This window comes from Kogia breviceps, chromosome 3 (assembly GCF_026419965.1).
Source record: "Kogia breviceps isolate mKogBre1 chromosome 3, mKogBre1 haplotype 1, whole genome shotgun sequence".
Taxonomy (NCBI): Eukaryota; Metazoa; Chordata; class Mammalia; order Artiodactyla; family Physeteridae; genus Kogia; species Kogia breviceps.
Window position 1 is genome coordinate 124,801,073 of NC_081312.1, and position 17,481 is coordinate 124,818,553.

The 17,481-nt window shown below is 51.8% G+C and overlaps 1 protein-coding gene across 1 annotated transcript; it reads left to right on the forward strand.

Moving 5' to 3' along the window:
* The first annotated feature begins 2,903 nt into the window (after positions 1-2,903).
* On the forward strand, positions 2,904-16,339 carry ISG20 (interferon stimulated exonuclease gene 20). The gene is made up of 4 exons (XM_059056548.2): positions 2,904-3,177; positions 3,473-3,724; positions 14,380-14,580; positions 16,124-16,339. Exons 2-4 carry the CDS (start codon positions 3,497-3,499, stop codon positions 16,208-16,210), a joined length of 516 nt encoding a protein of 171 aa, XP_058912531.1. The 5' UTR covers positions 2,904-3,177; positions 3,473-3,496; the 3' UTR covers positions 16,211-16,339.
* The last annotated feature ends 1,142 nt before the right edge of the window (positions 16,340-17,481 follow it).

The following is a 17,481-nucleotide window of genomic DNA, read 5'->3' on the forward strand; positions in this document are numbered from 1 at the left end:
GACACGGGTTCAATCCCTGGTTGGGGAACTAAGCCCGTGTGCTGCAACTACTGAGCCCACACACCTCATCTAAGATCCCGCGTGTTGCAACTAAGACCCGACACAGCCAAAAAAAAACAAACAAACCAAAAAAACCAACAGTATCCCATAGCACAGTTTGACATGTTTTAAGTTGAACCACATTAAATTGCTGATATTTGACTGAGGTCTTTCCATCTGTGGTATATAATTTAGAAATTCACATACCCATTTTAGGGGTACATGACCAGATGAGGTTGGAGACAGTTGAGCTGGATTTCAAAGGGCAGGTTGCCTGTAGGGAGAGGTATCTGACCCACTGTTATGATTCATCCACTCGGCCTGTGTCCTGTGCTGGGGGTTCAGAGAAGACCATACAGTGGCAGCCTTCAAACCTGCTACAGGCACTGCAGGTGGGCCAGCTGGCAGGATGCGTGTCTTGTAAGGCTGAGAGGTTTGCCTTGAATGACTCACTTTCCTCCTGACCTAAGGAAATTTGTGGATTGGTCTGGCCAGTGAGTGACACCAGTTAAACCTGGGAAGCATCCCCACTAGGGAATCCCCAGCCCATCCCCCTGGCTGGGGTCAGGGATTCCTCTCCTAGGCTGTTACTCACCCATGCTTGTGTCCAACCTCAGAGCACACAATACATTTGAAAAAATTCAGTGTGATGCAGGCAGGGTTCCAGGTGCAAGTGGGAGGGGGAACAGTAAGTGAACAAGTACAATATGTGGTATCTCAGATGGTATCAATTCTTATGGAAGAAACCCGGGAAGGGGATGAGGGTGTAGTTTTAAATAGAGGCCGAGAAAGGCCTTGGTGGGAGACCTGAGGGAAAGGGAGAAAACTGGATAGGTAACCTGGAGGAAGAGCTTTCCATACTGGCACAGCAAATGCCCAGGCTCTGGGGACAGAGAAGAAGCCAGTGTGCAGGAAAGAGGTGAGAAAGGGGTGCTAATTGAAGGTGTGGGACAGGGGCTGACCTTGTAGCACGACTGTACATCTCCTTGACATGAAGGCGGAGACCTGATTATACCCCTGCTAACCGTAGGGCCTAGCACGTCATGAACGAATTAAGGAATGACTGATCTCTTCTGAAAGAGTCAACATGTGAACACATGGAAGGCCATCAATTTAGGTCAAAACCTAAAAAAGAGTCTTAGATTGGATAGTGGTGCAAGATGAGATTGGAAAGGCAGGTGGGACAGATGTAAGAGGGTCTTGGGGACTGCTTGGGAGTTGAGGTTTGTTTGTTTGTTTGTTTTGGACAGCAGGAAATCACTGTAGGTTCTTGAGCAAAGTGCCATGACAGTGTAAGAGATTCGATTTTGGAGAACTTAATCTGGTAAGATTTGAAGGATAATTTACAGCAGGACATGAAGATGGAAGTAGGGCAGGTGAGGACTGGGGTAGGGTGTGGGTAGAAAAGGAGAAATGCAGAGAAGACTGGAAGATGCAGGTTTGGAGTTGACCACGGAGCAGGTTTAGGACCCTTGGGGTAAAGAATCGCAGAGGCGAGTATGTGTTCTGTCTGACTCCTGAGGTGGCCAGTGGAAGAGGGGGTGAGGCCTGTAGTGGGGATGTTGATGTGAGCCGATCACCAGAGGGTGCATGGGGTCCTACGGGGACTGTAGAAACAGAAACCTCCAACTGGATCTTTAGGGGGTTACTTTTTCAATGCATGTTCATTTAAAGTAACGGGAATTTTGCTTCATCTCCCCCTAAATCAGGGTGACAATCCTTTATGCATTAGAGAAACAAAAAATTCCCAGACAGCTTGAATTCAAGAAAAAGTAGCTCATTCAGAATGGGAACCCCAAATAACCTCTTCTAACTCAACTTCCCACCAATTGAACGACAAACAAGAACAATGACTTATCCTTTAAACGTCTGTCAGTATCTGGTTTTCTTTTTGAGGTCTGTTAAATGAAGCTGGATGTCACTTGGTGAAAACACCGAGAACCTGGGGAAATTCCTTTCCAAGCCACAAATCTTTGTGACAACGGGGGGCTGTCAGATTCAGCTGGACAGCTCAAAGCTTGTTCCGTATGGATCTGGGGTAGGAGGCAAGATGGGAGCGCTCAACTCACCACAGTATATGGTGGACAATTTCCTCATTAAAGCTGATTCTATTTTTGCCCCGGATGTAACTCATTCATTTATTCAATAAATGTTGAGTGCTCCCCATGTGTTAGGCATTGTTCTAAGGGATCAAAGTTCTAGCTTGGGAGAGCGTAGCCCCTGGGAAATATGGCCGGGCTGGTGGGGCTCCCTCCAGGCCTGCTTCTCCTTGTCCTCAAACAGTGTCAGTCCAGCTGGAGGCAGAGCACATCGAGGGCAACAAATGACCCTTTCTGAGGCATCCCTGAGCCAATAGAGGCCGTACAGCTTTACTGGGCCGGCAGTAGGGGCTAGCCCCCCTTGCACCCCAACCTCCTCCTGCCCTTCGCAGTCAAAAACCTCAGTGTCCCAAGAGCCAGCTCTCCCTGCCCCCATAAAAGACCTCACAGAGGGACTTCCCTGGTGATCCATTGGTTAAGTCTCCACGCTCCCAATGCAGGGGGCCCAGGTTCGATCCCTGGTCAGGGAACTAGATCCCACATGCCACAACTAAGAGCCTACATACTGCAACGAAGATCCCACATGCCACAACAAAGACCTGGTGCAGCCAAATAAATAAATAAATATTTAAAAAAAAAAAAAAAAAAAAAAAAAAGACCTCACAGAGTTGTCAGATTGGTGGCGGCCCCAGAAGTTGTGGGACATTCCCTGGGCTCCAGTCCTGGGGATGTTTATTCCCTGGGCAGAGGGTGAGAAATGAAAGACAGATGTTGCAATCCACTCCATCCACATGAGCTGCGTCATCCGAGGAGGGGGAGGGCTTGAGCGATTATGTGGAGGGCAGGGGAAAAGGTGGGACACCCAGACACGGAGCCGGCCAGCTTCATCAATTCTGACTCAGGACACCGAGCTCCCCACCTGCAGGCAGCCTGAGGAGGTGAAGCTGCCCAGCCCATGTGCCCGGCCTCCCGCCCCTGATTTCATTTGATAGTAAAACAGAAACTGAAACAGGGTCAGGATTCCCGGCTTGAAGTCAGAGATGAGTCACTGCTAAGAGTAACTGCAGTAGCTGAGAAGGGGCACCAGAGAGGCAGGCAGGTGAGAGTGGGAGACAGGGTGCTGGGTTCAAGGCATTTCTCTGGGGTAGCAGCCAGGGTAGGTGCTGGGAGGGGGTATCCTTGTCCTGAGGCTGCTGGGCAGGACCAGAGAGAGGCCCTGGGGCCGCCGGCTGAAGAAGCCAGTTGGGGTGGCAAGAGGCCAACTTCCTTAGGTGCCGGGTGGTGTTTGTGACAAAGGGCAGGGCAGAGGGTGTAGGCTGGCTGGGAAGTGGCTGAGGATGCCTGAGGTCTCAGCTGGCCCTCATGTGATGCCCCTCCTGCCGCCCCCTCTCCAGCACATCTGAGGGTCCCGGTGGAACATGGCAAGAAGCGTGGATGTGGTGGCCATGGACTGCGAGATGGTGGGGCTGGGGCCCTTCAGGGAGAGCGGCTTGGCTCGCTGCAGCCTCGTGGACTACCATGGCACCGTGCTCTACGACAAGTTCATCCGGCCTGAGGGCGAGATCACCGACTACAGAACCCCCGTCAGCGGGATCACGGCTCAGAACATGGAGGGGGCCACCCCATTTGCTGTGGCCAGGCTGGAGGTAAGAGAAGGACCATATGCCAGCCAGATCAACACACATATACCGCCCCCCGCCCGACACACACACACTTCCCCAGCACCTCCCCTGGTTGCCGGAGCTGTGACCTGTGACCCCAGCCATGTCAGATTTCCTGCCACCCATGCGTGGGGAGCACGAGAGCATGAGAAACCCGTCGGTGTGTCCATCACATCCCTGAGGAGGCTTCCTGCCATCAGACAACCTTAGACTTGTGTCTGGGAGCAGCCTTCGGGGCATCTGGTCCACCTTGCTGGTCTTATGATGGGGAAGCTGAGTCCTGCCTGCTGTTCCCTGCACACTGATTTGGGGGCTAGATTCCTCCTTCTTTCCTCTATACCAGCTGCCTCTGGGGAGCCCTGTGGGGGAAATGGGGGATGGGTCCTGGGTGGAGGCCCTCACTGGCTGGGCACTTGGCAGGGCGCCCTCCTGGTCCTGAAGGACAGGAGAGCCAGAGCCCACTGAGCTCAGGGAGAGCTTGCTCACAGACCCACCACAGGCCATCCACTCATAGAGATGGGTGTGGCACACCAAAGTCTCCCATTCTCTTGCGCTTCAACTTGTTGTGACATCTCCAGTCTACTTTCTGTTTCTCTGAATCACTAGAAGAAAAGGAAACTCAATCACTCTAGAAGTGGCACCAGGGTTAGTCATTCCTGGTAGGGTGAACTCACCTTGGGGAAGTTCATGAAGAACACAAAGAACTGAGGTTCCCCTCAATCCCACATACTGCGCATCTGCAAGGCTCCAGGTGCTGGAGATAAGCCCATGACAATAGCCCCTGTTTTCTGAGCACTGCTTACTCACTGGATGCTCTCCTGAGCTCCATCCAGGAGCTCATTCATGCCTCACAAAACAGTCTGCCAAAAGTGTCTTCAGGAGCTGTAGCTCAGAGCTAAGAGGGCCAGGTTTGAATCCTGGCTTTGTTCCTTATCTGCTAAGTTACCTTGAGCAAGTTCCTCACCCTCTCTGTATCCCATTTCACCATCCATCCAGAAAAGAATATGGGGTTGATGACAGCAGCAATCTCACAGGATTATTGTGAGGATTGGAAAAGGGCCTGGAGAGAGTGCCTATATAAGTACTCAAAAACTGTTAGCTGTTAGGATTCTTTCCTTCTTGTCCCCATATTACAGATGAGGAAACTGAGGCTCTCTTGAACTAAATAGTGATTTGGTAGGGCTTGCTGAAACAAAGTACCACAAAGTGGGTGGCTTAAACAACAGAAATGTCTTCTCTCACAGTTCTAGAGACTAGTTCTAGAAGTCCCAGATGAAGGTGTCAGCAGGGCTGGCTCCTTCTGAAGGCTGCAAGGGAAAACCTGTTCTGTATCTCTCTCTTAGCTTCTGACAATATGCTGGCCACCTTTGATGTTCCTTGGCTTGGAGAAATGTCACCCCAATCTTCGCCTTCATATGCACATGGCATTCTCCCCGTGTGCGTGTCTCACAAATTTCCCCTTTTTATAAGGATATCGGTTGTATTCGTTAGGGACTCAACCTACTCCATTATGACATCCTAACAATAACGTCTCCAATGACCCTATTTCCAAATAAGTCACATTTTGAGGTGGTTGGGGTTAGGATTTCAACAAATGAATTTGAGGGGGAACGCAATTTAACCCATAACACTAAGCAACTCGCACAAGTTCAGATAACTAGAATGTGGAAGGCTCAAAACCTCTAGAGCTGTGTGTCCAGTAGGGTCCCACCAGTCATGGGTGACAGGTGAGCACCTGAAAAGTGGCTGGTCTGTCTGAAACTGAGATGTGCTGTAAGTATAAAATATGCACTGGATTTCAAAGACGTGAATGAAAAAAGAACCATAACGTACTTCAACAATTTAAAAATATAGATTATATGTAGAATGGTAGTACTTTTATATATTAGGTTAAATAAAACATTAAAACTAATTTCACGTATTTCTCTTTACCTTTTAAAATATGGCTGGTGATGATTTAAAATTACATATGTGGCTCACGTTATGTTTCTTTCTATTGGACAGCACTGTTCTAGAGGTACTAAGAGGGTATTAAGGAGCCCTGAGGAGGGGGCAGAGTACATCAGGGTGGTCCCGGAACGGCTCCATGAGGCTGCTGCTATTTGCCAAATGGGAGGGAGGAGTCTGTGTATGCAACTCAGTGGGCCACAGGGAGCCCCTGAAGATCCTTGAGCAAGAGCACGGCAGGTCAAGAAAACCTGAACGGGGGTGCTGGGGAGAGGGATGGGCGTGAGGGAAGAGATGGCAGCAGAGAGGAGTCAGAGACCCCAGGGAGCAGTGCCTTAGTCATCAGTAGCATCCAGAGGATAGGTAAGAAGGAAACGTTAGGACAGAGGAGAACACAGGTGAGTCACCAAGAAGGGGAGGGCAACACGAAGAAAGGTGGAGTGGTTTAGGTGCCGATGGGAGACCCAGGGATACTACATGGAGCTGCCCACACTCAGATCCCCACTGCGCAGTCAGGTGGGCGGCTTGGCACCATCCCTTCTCCTCCTCCCCAGCCTCCCTCCACACCCCAGCAGCAGAAAGGGCAGAAGAGAAATGCAATTCCCTGGACGCCCTCCAGCACTGGCCTGGGAGTCAGGACACCTCGGTCCTCATCCAGACTTGGTACCAAAATGTTTTCATTTCTCAGTTGGAGATTATGCCGGGCCCTTCCAGTGTGTAACACGGAGTGCCGTCCGTCCCGAGTAGGCACTCAACAGCCGTTCGAAGAGGGAGGCGGGGGTCTAAAGACCTGGCAGCTCTTTGGAACCACATCTGCGGTTCACGTTTCCTGTTCCATCACTGACTGGTTTGTGTGACCTTTGGCAAGTTACTGAAACTTTCTGAGCCTGAGTTTTCTCATCAGTGAAGGGGGAGTACTAATGCCTCCTTCCTGGCCTTGTGTGGGTTGGGTGTAGTGATGTTGTCTGTATCCCTAAGCACAGTGCCTGGTTCATGGCTGATGGTCATCAATGTGCCTATGGAGAGAACAAGGCAGAAAGTCAGATTTTACAACCCGTCCCCTCTCCTACTTCCCTTGAGAACCTTGGTCTTAGATTCTGGCCCTCGTTTTTTGCCTGCTGCACAATGTATGCTCCCTGCCCATGTCTTCTACCCTGCTGCCAGAGACACTTCCCCAGGCCTGGCTCAGATCATAGCCTCCGCTCCCATCCCCACCCCCTGGTTCAAGTACCTCCAAGGCTCCCATTGTCTAAGGTCTGGCAACCCACCGTCCATGGTCCTCTAAATACCATCTACCTAGCTTTTCTGCCTTCTCTCTCAGCTCAGCCATCGCCCGCTGTGCTTCAGACCCAACCTACTCTCTCCCATCCCCCATCCCTTTCCCTAGAAATACTGCCATTCTGGCAGGCCCAGGCCAGAGGAGTCCTGTGTGATGCCCTGCCTGACCCCCTCACCCTCCCCACCCCCAACTCTACTCCCCTGGAGGGTCTCACCCTCCTTGCTATAGCCCACACACTTCTTTCTTTGGCTGCACCGCGTAGCTTTCGGGATGTTAGTTCCCCAACCAGGGATAGAACCCGTGCCCCCTGCAGTGGAAGCACTGAGTCCTAACTACTGGACCGCCAGGGAATTCCCATAGCCCACACGCTTTAGAGCTTGCCTAGCCACACACACAGGTCTGTCTAGCTCCACAGCTCCTGCCACATACTTTATCTGCCCCAGGTTGGATATTGTGCTTTGAACATAGAAGGTGCCCTGAGAATGTGGGATTGGAGTTGAACTGATTTTCACAATACAGGAGTTCTGGCTGCTGTGTGGAAGAGAATTGCCTCTGCCCTCGTGTTGGCCTTTGCTGTCAAGATACAGTAGTAAACGTACAGCCCAGGGGGCAGGGAGCAAGCACTGTCTTGATTTTTTTTTTTTTAATGTTTATTTATTTATTTTATTATTTATTTTGGCTGCACTGGATCGTCGTTGTGGCATGCGGGATCTTTAGTTGGGGCATGTGGACTTTTAGCACACTGTCTTTAGACTTGGCTGGATGTGGGTCTAATCCCAGCTCTGCCACCTGATTGCCCTGTGTCCTCCGGCTTGCTGCTAAACCTCAGTAGGTGTGCCCCTCAGTAGGATCCTCTGTAACACGGGTGATGAAGCAGCACAGGTGTATCCAGCATCATGTCTAGGTCCTGTTCTAAGCACTTTTCATACCCCACTACCTTTACGCCCCACCACAAACCCGGGAGGTAGTTAACTAGTAAGTATCATCACCCCATTTCGCAGACGAGCAAACTTAGGCACAAGGCTGAGCAAATTGTCCAAGAAAGGGGTGGGGCAGAGACTCAACTTCTGGCTCGAGGGCTTGCTTTGTGATGTTCTGATCCTGTGATCAAAGTGTGTAAATGCGCACTGTGAATGCTAAGTGCCTGATGTATGAAGAGGTAGTGTTGGCGCAGAGTGGGAGAGAAGCTGTGGTATGAGGCAACCGCCATCATCTGTTTTCACGAACGAGGACGCTGAGGCACCCTGACCTCACTCATCACCCACAGTACTTTAATCCCAAAGACCAGGCTCACAGATCCCAAGCTGTGTTGGGGAGCCCCCAAAGGGCAGAAGCCTATTAGCTATTTATCAGACCCCTCAAGTCCAGATGATACCTCTCAGCTGAGCCACCAGCTCACCAGGCATTGGTTTCTTGCAGGCCTTTTTCAAAGGTGGCTCGCCAGCCTGTCTCTTCCTGCAAGTGGGCCCGGCTAGCAGTGAGCCATAGACCAGGCCATAGAAGCCAGGCTGGCTCCAGGGAGCCACTGAGCCCCCCAGTCCACTCAGAATCCATGCAGCCACGAGGCACTAGGATTTTGAGGGGGCTCCCCTCACCCCCTTTCCTGTTTTTTATTTTTTGTAATGGGATGACATTGCTTTTATAATGCAAGGTAACTGCCTTGTTATCTTCTGATGCCTATACGTCTTACTGTCATCCAGAACGGTGGTTCTCAGTGCACTGTGATTTTGCCCACAAGGGCAAATCTGGCGGTGATATCTGGAGGCATTTCGCAATATCTGGAAGCATTTTTTTTTTTTTTTTTTTACAGTAAGATCAGACATTTTTATTTTATTTTATTTTTATTTTTAACATCTTTATTGGAGTATAATTACTTTACAATGGTGTGTTCGTTTCTGCTTTATAACAAAGTGTATCAGTTATACATATACATATGTCCCCATATCTCTTCCCTCTTGCGTCTCCCTCCCTCCCACCCTCCCTATCCCACCCCTCTAGGTGGTTACAAAGCACCGAGCTGATCTCCCTGTGCTATGCGGCTGCTTCCCACTAGCTATCTCTTTTATGTTTGGTAGTGTATATATGTCCATGCCACTCTCTCACTTTGTCCCAGCTTACCCTTCCCCCTCCCCGTATCCTCAAGCCCATTCTCTAGTAAGTCTGCATCTTTATTCCCGTCTTGCCCCTAGGTTCTTCTGACCATTTTTTAAAAGATTCCATATATATGTGTTAGCATATGGTATTTGTTTTTCTCTTTCTGACTTACTTCACTCTGTATGACAGACTATAGGTCCATCCACCTCACTACAGATAACTCAGTTTCTTTTCTTTTTATGGCTGAGTAATATTCCATTGTATATATATGCCACATCTTCTTTATCCATTCATCTATTGATAGACACTTAGGTTGCTTCCATGTCCTGGCTATTGTAAGTAGAGCTGCAATGAACATTTTGGTACATGATTTTTTTTGAATTATGGTTTTCTCAGGGTATATGCCCAGTAGTGGGATTGCTGGGTCGTATGGTAGTTCTATTTTTAGTTTTTTTTTTTTTTTTTTTTTTTTTTTTTTTTTTTTTTTTTTTTTGTGGTATGCGGGCCTCTCACTGTTGTGGCCTCTCCCGTTGCGGGGCACAGGCTCCGGACGCGCAGGCCCAGCGGCCATGGCTCACGGGCCCAGCCGCTCCGCGGCATGTGGGATCTTCCCGGACCGGGGCACGAACCCGTATCCCCTGCATCGTCAGGCGGATTCTCAACCACTGCGCCACCAGGGAAGCCCTATTTTTAGTTTTTGAAGGACCCTCCGTACTGTTCTCCATTGTGGCTGTATCAATTTACATTCCTACCAACAGTGCAAGAGGATTTGGAGGCATTTCTGATTGTCATAAGTGAGGTGCGGAAGGCTGCTACTGACATCCAGTGGCTTGAGGCCAGGGATGGTGCTGAACATCCTACAATGCACAGGACACACATTCACACCAAAGGAGTATCTGGCCCCAAATGTTAGTAGTTCCAAGGCTGAGAACCCTGTTCTACAGAGAGCCCCACAAATCAGACTGTCAGCACAGGAAGGAACCTGCGAGAAGACCAAGGTCCAGAGAGGGGCAGTGACTTGCTAAGGACACACAGCAAGCTGGGCTACAACTCAGTGCTCAGATGCAAGGCTCTCATCTGACAGGTCAATGCTCTTTTAATTCATTTTTTAATCTAATGGTAATTGTCCATAGACAGTAACTCATTTTTGTAAGTAAATGTTAATGTTTACATTTAATGTTAACCTGGTATGCTGAGTAGCATCCAGCCCATGACTGGGATTGGGGAATGGTAATGACACTCTTAGTTTGCAGATAAAGAAACTAAATCTTGTGTGGCATCGTGGTTTAGGTGGGAAAGAGAAAGGAAGCCACAGTAGCTTGTGAACAGGGACTGGTTTCAGCTGTACCAGTGCTGTAGCCCTTGCCTGGGTCGGAGTGCCCTGTCGGGGCCCTGCCACCTGGCAGGTCTCTCTGGGGCTCAGCCAGGTGGAGGAGGATGACTTAGTCATCCAGGTTTACCCTGGGTAAGCAGACGGAAGCCGGGGGCAGGGGCACCCAGAGAGCTTGGCAGGGGACAGAAGGAAAAAGGGGGACCAGGGCCACTCCTGAAGATGACAGTAGGGGACCTGGGCCTCCACGAGGGCAACATTCTTCAGAGTCCCTTAAAATCACATCTCCTGGCAGCCAGGAATGAATGAATGGACAGATGGAAGAATGGATGCATGATGGGAGCAGCGGGCTCTAAGGGGCTGGGCAGGCATCCGTGCCCGGATTTCCAAATTTGGCAGATGGGAAGAATACCCTGGAACATTTGCTAATGCCCCTCCCCTGGTGATGTTGATTCTGCAGGTCTGGAGTAGGGCCCTGCCCTCTGGATTTCTAACAAGGGTCTCGGGTGATTTCTTTGATCAGGCCTGGGAAATACTTGGACTAGAGGGAAAACACAGCGGAAAGAGAATTCAGGCAGACACCAGGGCCTGTCACTCCTCTGCGTGTGACATGGGTGCACACCACTGGCACCCCCCTTTCCCTGTTGGTAGGATGGTATGACAATCCCCGCCTCATAGGGGCCATATTCCTGATTCAAGAAATCTTCAGTGAGTGCTGTCATGGGCCCAGCAGTAGAAATAATTAATTTCCACCCTGAAATTAATAATGCTAATATAATCCCTAGGTTCTTAGTAGGTAGTAATAATAACTGTGATAATACGGACAGGGTCAGGCAGATCCGGACACCGCATCTCAGCAATCAACTCACCAGCTGTGTGACGTGTGCAAGCCTCTTACCCTCTCTGATCCACAACACCCTTCACTATAAAATGACACTAAGAATATTCTTATTGAGAGGCCCCATGATGAGGTGAGGAAAGTACCTGGCCCAGTGCCAGGCGATGAGAACAGTTCGATGAATGTCCCTTTCCCCCACCACTCCAGTTCTTTCCAAGAATCGGAGCCTCCCTCCCCTGTGTTTGACACACCTGCCTCATGACACTGATTCAGGGCAGGTCCAAAGCCAGCAGGTCACACAGCCGTGAGGCCCCTCCAGCTGGCACCGCCACACCACCCTGGGTTTCCCTCCCAGCCCTGCCACAGAAAGTCCGTGGGGCCTCACCTCTCCAGACCCTCACCTTACAAATGGGGAAACTGAAGCCCAGAGACTGTCTTCAACCTCCCTGAGACCACATAGCGAGTCTCAGCAGCCTTTCCCTGCCTGGTGCCCAGCATCTTTGTCCTGAAGAGTTGGCATCTCTCTGCTAAACAGACTGTTCTCCTCCCTTCCCTACTTCTTCTTTCCTTCTGCTTGCCCACCTCTTATTTTATTTGTCTCATGATGAGTCTCATGATTCTGAATGTACCCCTCTCCCCCGGCCACCACTGGGACCCTGGGTCTCGGGAAGTGATGAATTTCCCTGGAATCTACCTCACAATGACTCGGCCCTCTTACACCCGGGACCGGCTGCTGTGGCTGACTCTAGGGTGGCACAGTCCCCTCAGAGCTTTCTGTGAACTGGGCCTGAGTCAGCTCATAGACAGGAAAACAGGCCCCATTGTTCATAAACATAAAGGATGTCAGCAAGGAAAGGCGTGTGACCCACAGCTGCCCAGCACAGCCACATCCACTGACCCTGGGCCTCTACCCCTCCCCTGCATGCTGCCCGAGCCCTTTCCTCCACATGTAGGATTCCCTTTGAGCCGCTGCTCTGAGGTCGTGTGCCCTTGCTACTCAGGATGACCCGCAGGCCAGCAGAATCAACACCACCTGTTAGAAATGCAGAATCCCACATCAGACTCCAGATTTTGGTGAGATTCACCAGGGGATTCCTAAGCTCAAGTGTGACAAGAACTGGTGTCCCTCAGGAGTGGCCCAGCTTTATTCTTTGAGTGCTTTCTCCAGTCCCTAGGTTGGGCGAGAGTCTGTCCGGAGGAGGACCCCAAGAAAACGATGGTACCGGTGGGGCAGGCTGGTGACATTACCTTTTGACGGTGGACGGACCGACTCTGCCTCCAGTGCTGACCGTGGACAGGTCACCTCACTTCTTGGAGCCTTAGCTTCTTTCTGCAAAGTGGCCACAAGGGGGAGCAAGTCAAACGCCCCATGGGATGTCTGGGGAAGCAACTAGAAGGAGGAGCAGGACACGGGACGGTGTTAGCCATCCAGAGGGCTCCTTCATGGGGCACAGAGGAAAAGATGAAGGCTGCCAGAGAGCTGTCTTAGGTGGACCTGAGATGCCATGAGCTGCCGTTCAGCTGGCGCCCGGTACAGCTCACCCCAAGGTCCCCCTTGCGTCCTCCCCAGTGGCAGCCAAGGGAAGGAAAGGTGACCCACCTGCGTGGCCAGTGATTGAGGCTCTCCATAGGGCCACCGTGGGAGAGGAGGTGAGAACGGAGGCCTGGGTATATGTGCAGGGCACAGGACTGGGGCACCCTGAGGGCTGCCCTCTGCAGCTTGGCCACTGGGCTGGTGGAGGCCTGGAGCAGGTGGCTCTTTCAGCATAATGTGGTGGTGATAAGCAGGCTGTGAGGGCTGGCGCTGCCACGAACTAGCCGTGTGACTTGTCCCAGTTATCTAATGACGCTTAGCACATCACCCCAAAACCTAGTGCTCCAAACAGTGTCAATATTTATGTCGCTCAGGCATCTGCAATCTGGGCAGGGCTCCACAGATGGGGACAGCTGGTTGGCTGAGGCACCTGGCAGGGCCGGTATTAGAATCACAGGATGGTTCGCTCACCAACCTGTGCCGTGGCTGGTGCTGGGGCTCCTTGGGCACATCTCCCTACCTCAGGGTGATCTCCCCAGCATGGTGGCTTCAGGGTAACTCAGGGCTCCCGGGACACTGGCCCCACAGAGAGATCAGAAGTCACACAGCCCGGCCCATATTCAAGGTGAGGGGAATTAGACTCCATCTTTTCTGTGACGAGTGTCAAGGAATCTGCAAATATTTAAAATTCATCAGAGTCACCTTGAGTAAATTACTCCACTTCTTAGCACTTTAGTTTTTTCAACTGCAAAATTCAGTTAAACACAACCCTCCCTCATTGCTGTATGGGTTTTCTATGGTTGCTATAACAGAACCATAGACTTGGTGGTTTAAAAGAACGAAACTTTATTGTCTTACACTTCTGTGGTTCAGAAGTCCGATGTGGGTCTCACTGGGCTGAGATCAAGGTGTCAGTAGGGCCGTCTTCATTTCTGGAGCCTTTGGAGGGGGATCTGTTTCCTTGCCCTTTCCTGCTTCTATGGCTGCCCCTGTTGCTAACTCTCAGCCTCTTCCTCCAGCTCCACAGCCAGAGGCAGCCTGTCCAGTTCACATGTCAGATCTCTCTGACCTCCACATATAAGGACCTTGGGATTACGCTGGGCCCACCTGGATCATCCAGAAACTCTCCCTATTTTAAGGCCATTTGATTAGCAACCTCAAGTCCATCTGCAACTTTAATTTTCCCTTGCCGTGTAACATGTTCACAGGGCCTGGGGATTAGGGAGTGGGCATCTCTGGGAGGTCAACCCACCTGCCACAGGAGAGCTGTTAAAAGGATTAAATGACATAATGTATGTGATGCACAACGAGTGCCTGGCTCAAGGGACCATGGCCATTGCTATCACACAGAAACCACGGAAAGAGTTGGGATGGGCCTTCCGGCATCACTAAACTGTTGACGGTGAAGGGGCCTGGTCCAGTCTCCTCATTTTATCGATGATATATATGTTCCAAGCCCAGAGAGGGATGGTGATTTGCTCATAGTCACACAGCAAGTCCAGGAGGATTTTGCTCATAGTCACACAACTCAGGCCAGCGCCCCGTGATGGCACCAAGTTGCCCCAGACCCACCTGAAGTACCCTGGGTGACGTGTAGTGTGCATGTCTTCCTGGCCAGATCCTGCAGCTCCTGAAAGGCAAGCTGGTGGTGGGTCACGACCTGAAGCACGACTTCCAGGCGCTGAAGGAGAACATGAGCAACTACGCCATCTACGACACGGCCGCGGACAAACTTCTTTGGCGCGAGGCCGGCCTGTTGTACTGCCGGCGCGTCTCGCTCCGCGTGCTGAGTCAGCGCCTCCTTGGGCGGCGAATCCAGGTGAGGACCACCCCTTTCCCAGGCTGGGGCTGGACTGTCGGCTCTGGGGGCCTGGCCCTTCCCGCTAGGACTGTAAAGTCTCCCAATAGCTGCGAAGCAAACATTTGTCCCCAAGGATGCTCCGCCTCCCCTTAGTCCTGAGAGGCTGTGTGCTGTGAGAGGGTAGGGGTTTCTCCAGGAGGGCAGGGTGTTGATGTGAGAGCTGACCCAGGAAGCCCTGGTAGAGTGAGGATGAGCGGCAGGGAAGGGAAGGCACCCAATCAAGGCGTTTTTGTGTGTTTTCAAAATCATGCCAGTTTCCCTGTGAGTAACTGAAGCTTAATCCTCCTACCCAACTCTGCGAAATGGTGTAGAGCACAGAGCGCAGATGTATCCTGGGAGCCGCACTATTTACACACACCTCCCTTTAGGCAGGAACTGATGCTGCTCCCGGGGCCCTAATTCCTCAGCACTTGCAGCCACAGACAGAGCAGGCCACCCCAGAGCCCCAGGCAGAAGCCGCTGGAATTGCCCCCCAGATAGGAAAGCGGCAGATATCCAATGAGGGGGGGTTCCAAAAAGTGAGAGAGGGACCCTGAGCTCAACCCCACAGGCAAAGCAGTCTCCAGGTGCCGGCAGGCGTGTGCTGGGGCCTGGGAGCTCACCGAGGTGGAAGGGCCCAGGGAGGCGGGCTGGACACTAGGAGCTGCGGCCACACGTGGGCCCTTCCAGCTCAGCGGATGTTTATGAAGCACCTGCTCTGGGCCAGGTTGGACCAGAGGCTGAGCACCCGGGTGAGCAAGGCCCGGCCCATCCTTGAGAAACTTGTGGTTGAACGGAGGGTGGCCGGAGACCTGAGCATCAGCACATCTGTGGGGCATGTCCACAAAGGGGAGGGCAGGTGTCCTGGAGCAGGGACGGAGGACGGGGGGCAGGCAGGACACCAGATCTGAGTGGAGTGTGACGGGGGCGTCTTAGTGGAGGAGGCAAGAGAGGGGGCGCCAGGGAGGGGAGAGCCCGAGCCCCAGCCTGAAGAGTGGGGGGTGGCTTGGCTGGGGAGCAGGAACATGGAGGAGACAGGGGATGGGCCTGAGGTTGGGCCCCTCTGTAGGGCTTGTGGCACCAGGGACCGAGGACAGTGTCAGCACGTGGATTCACTGAAGAGCCCTGTTCACGTGCTGAGCAAGGAGACCCTTACAAACATCTGTGTCCACATTCCTCGGTGCCCTGGGGCTCCCTGTGAGAAGTGCTTCAGCCCCTCTGGATCTGAGGCCAAGTCTGCAGTGCCCGGCCCACACCCAGAAGATCGTAAGCACCTGGAGGGCACAGCCTGGCCCACAGGATGCTGGATTCTGTGCCTGGCCACGCCTGGGTCTAGTGCTAATGGGTGAAGCCAGGCCTGCTCCAGCCACCTGCTGAGTCCAGGGTGTCAGAGGCCTGGGGAGGCTCACCGACTGACCCACTTCAGCCCCAGAAGTCAGGGTGTGAGCAGGGAAGGCCCGGGTCACGTGGGCGCCTGGTTTCAGTCGCATCCCAAGTCCTCACTCTGCACCTGTGTCTTCAGGACAGCGTGTTGGGACACAACTCGGTGGAAGATGCCAGGGCAACAATGGAGCTCTACCGAATCTCCAGGAGAATTCGAGAACTATGAGGGCTGCCCGTCTGGTGGTATTCAGCCCCCTCCCCAAGGACTACAGACCTTCATCTCTTCAAAACAAAAATTCCCTTGTTTTTGGAAAAACATTTTTAGCAATAAAATGGCTCTATATTTTCACTACTCTGTTGGTTTCTCCTCTTGTTTTTTTCTTTCTTCTCTCTGAGCCGGGTATTGGTGGACACCATCCAGCACTGAGAGGACAATGAACACTTGAGCCAGGATAGGGACAAGTGTCAATTTCCTTAACATCTTGAATCCCGTGGGTCCAGGAAGAAGTTCCTGTCACTTAATTAATACCCCTGCCTCCGGGTTTCCCTGGTGGGGCGGTGGTTGAGCATCCGCCTGCTGATGCAGGGGACACGGGTTCGAGCCCTGGTCCGGGAAAATCCCACATGCCACGGACTCATGCACTACAACTACTGAGCCTGCGCTCTAGAGCCCACGAGCCACAACTACTGAGCCCACGTGCCACAACTACTGAAGCCCCCGCGCCTAGAGCCCATGCTCTGCAACAAGAGGAGCCACTGCAATGAGAAGCCCGCGCACCTCAACAAAGAGAAGCCCCCCTCACCGCAACTAGAGAAAGCCTGTGCATAGCAACGAAGACCCAATGCTGCCAAAAATAAATAAATAAAATAAATAAAAATTAAAACAAAAAACCAAAAATACCCTGCCTCTACCTCCCTTTTTCAGCTGCATTTATTCCTGGGAGGGTGGCATTACTTCCTGGGGGTGACACCCACTCAGAGGTCTATTCATCCCATCTTGAAATTGCTTCCAGGGCACTGGTGAGCTTCCAGGCAAAGGTACAGGAGGAGTGATGGGTGCCACCCCTGGTGACCTTCAGCAAGTCATCCCTCCTTTCATTTGTAAAATAAGGAAGCAAAGGTGGTGGACTCTGGAGTCTGTGGGAACTAGGTTGAAATTTGGGTTCTGCCATTTAGTAGCTGTGTGACCTAGGGCCAATTACTTAACCTCTCCGTGTCTCAGTTTCTCCATCTGTAAAGCAGGAACTTCGAACAATTCATAGGGTTCTTGTGAGATGCTGTAACAAAGTGTCCAGGACCATGCCTGTCATAGCTCAAGCAGCCACCAAATTCAATAACTGGTGATTATCCTGCACACAACCCGGTGCTCTAGGAGAACTGCTGCCCTCTGCTGTAGGGCCTGGCCCTCTAAAGGAAGGGCATGAGTAGGATATGGAGAGAAGGATCCAAACCAGAGCAGTGACTGTGCAGTAGAATCAGCTGCAGAATTGTTATTTT

What these genes read in the sequence shown, in the direction of transcription:
- ISG20 (XM_059056548.2), top strand. Translation starts at nt 3,497, where the DNA reads ATGGCAAGAAGCGTGGATGTGGTGGCCATGGACTGCGAGATGGTGGGG. An exon ending in TTGCTGTGGCCAGGCTGGAG is followed by an intron (nt 3,725 to 14,379) that starts GTAAGAGAAGGA and finishes CTTCCTGGCCAG; the next exon opens with ATCCTGCAGCTCCTGAAAGG. An exon ending in TCCTTGGGCGGCGAATCCAG is followed by an intron (nt 14,581 to 16,123) that starts GTGAGGACCACC and finishes CTGTGTCTTCAG; the next exon opens with GACAGCGTGTTGGGACACAA.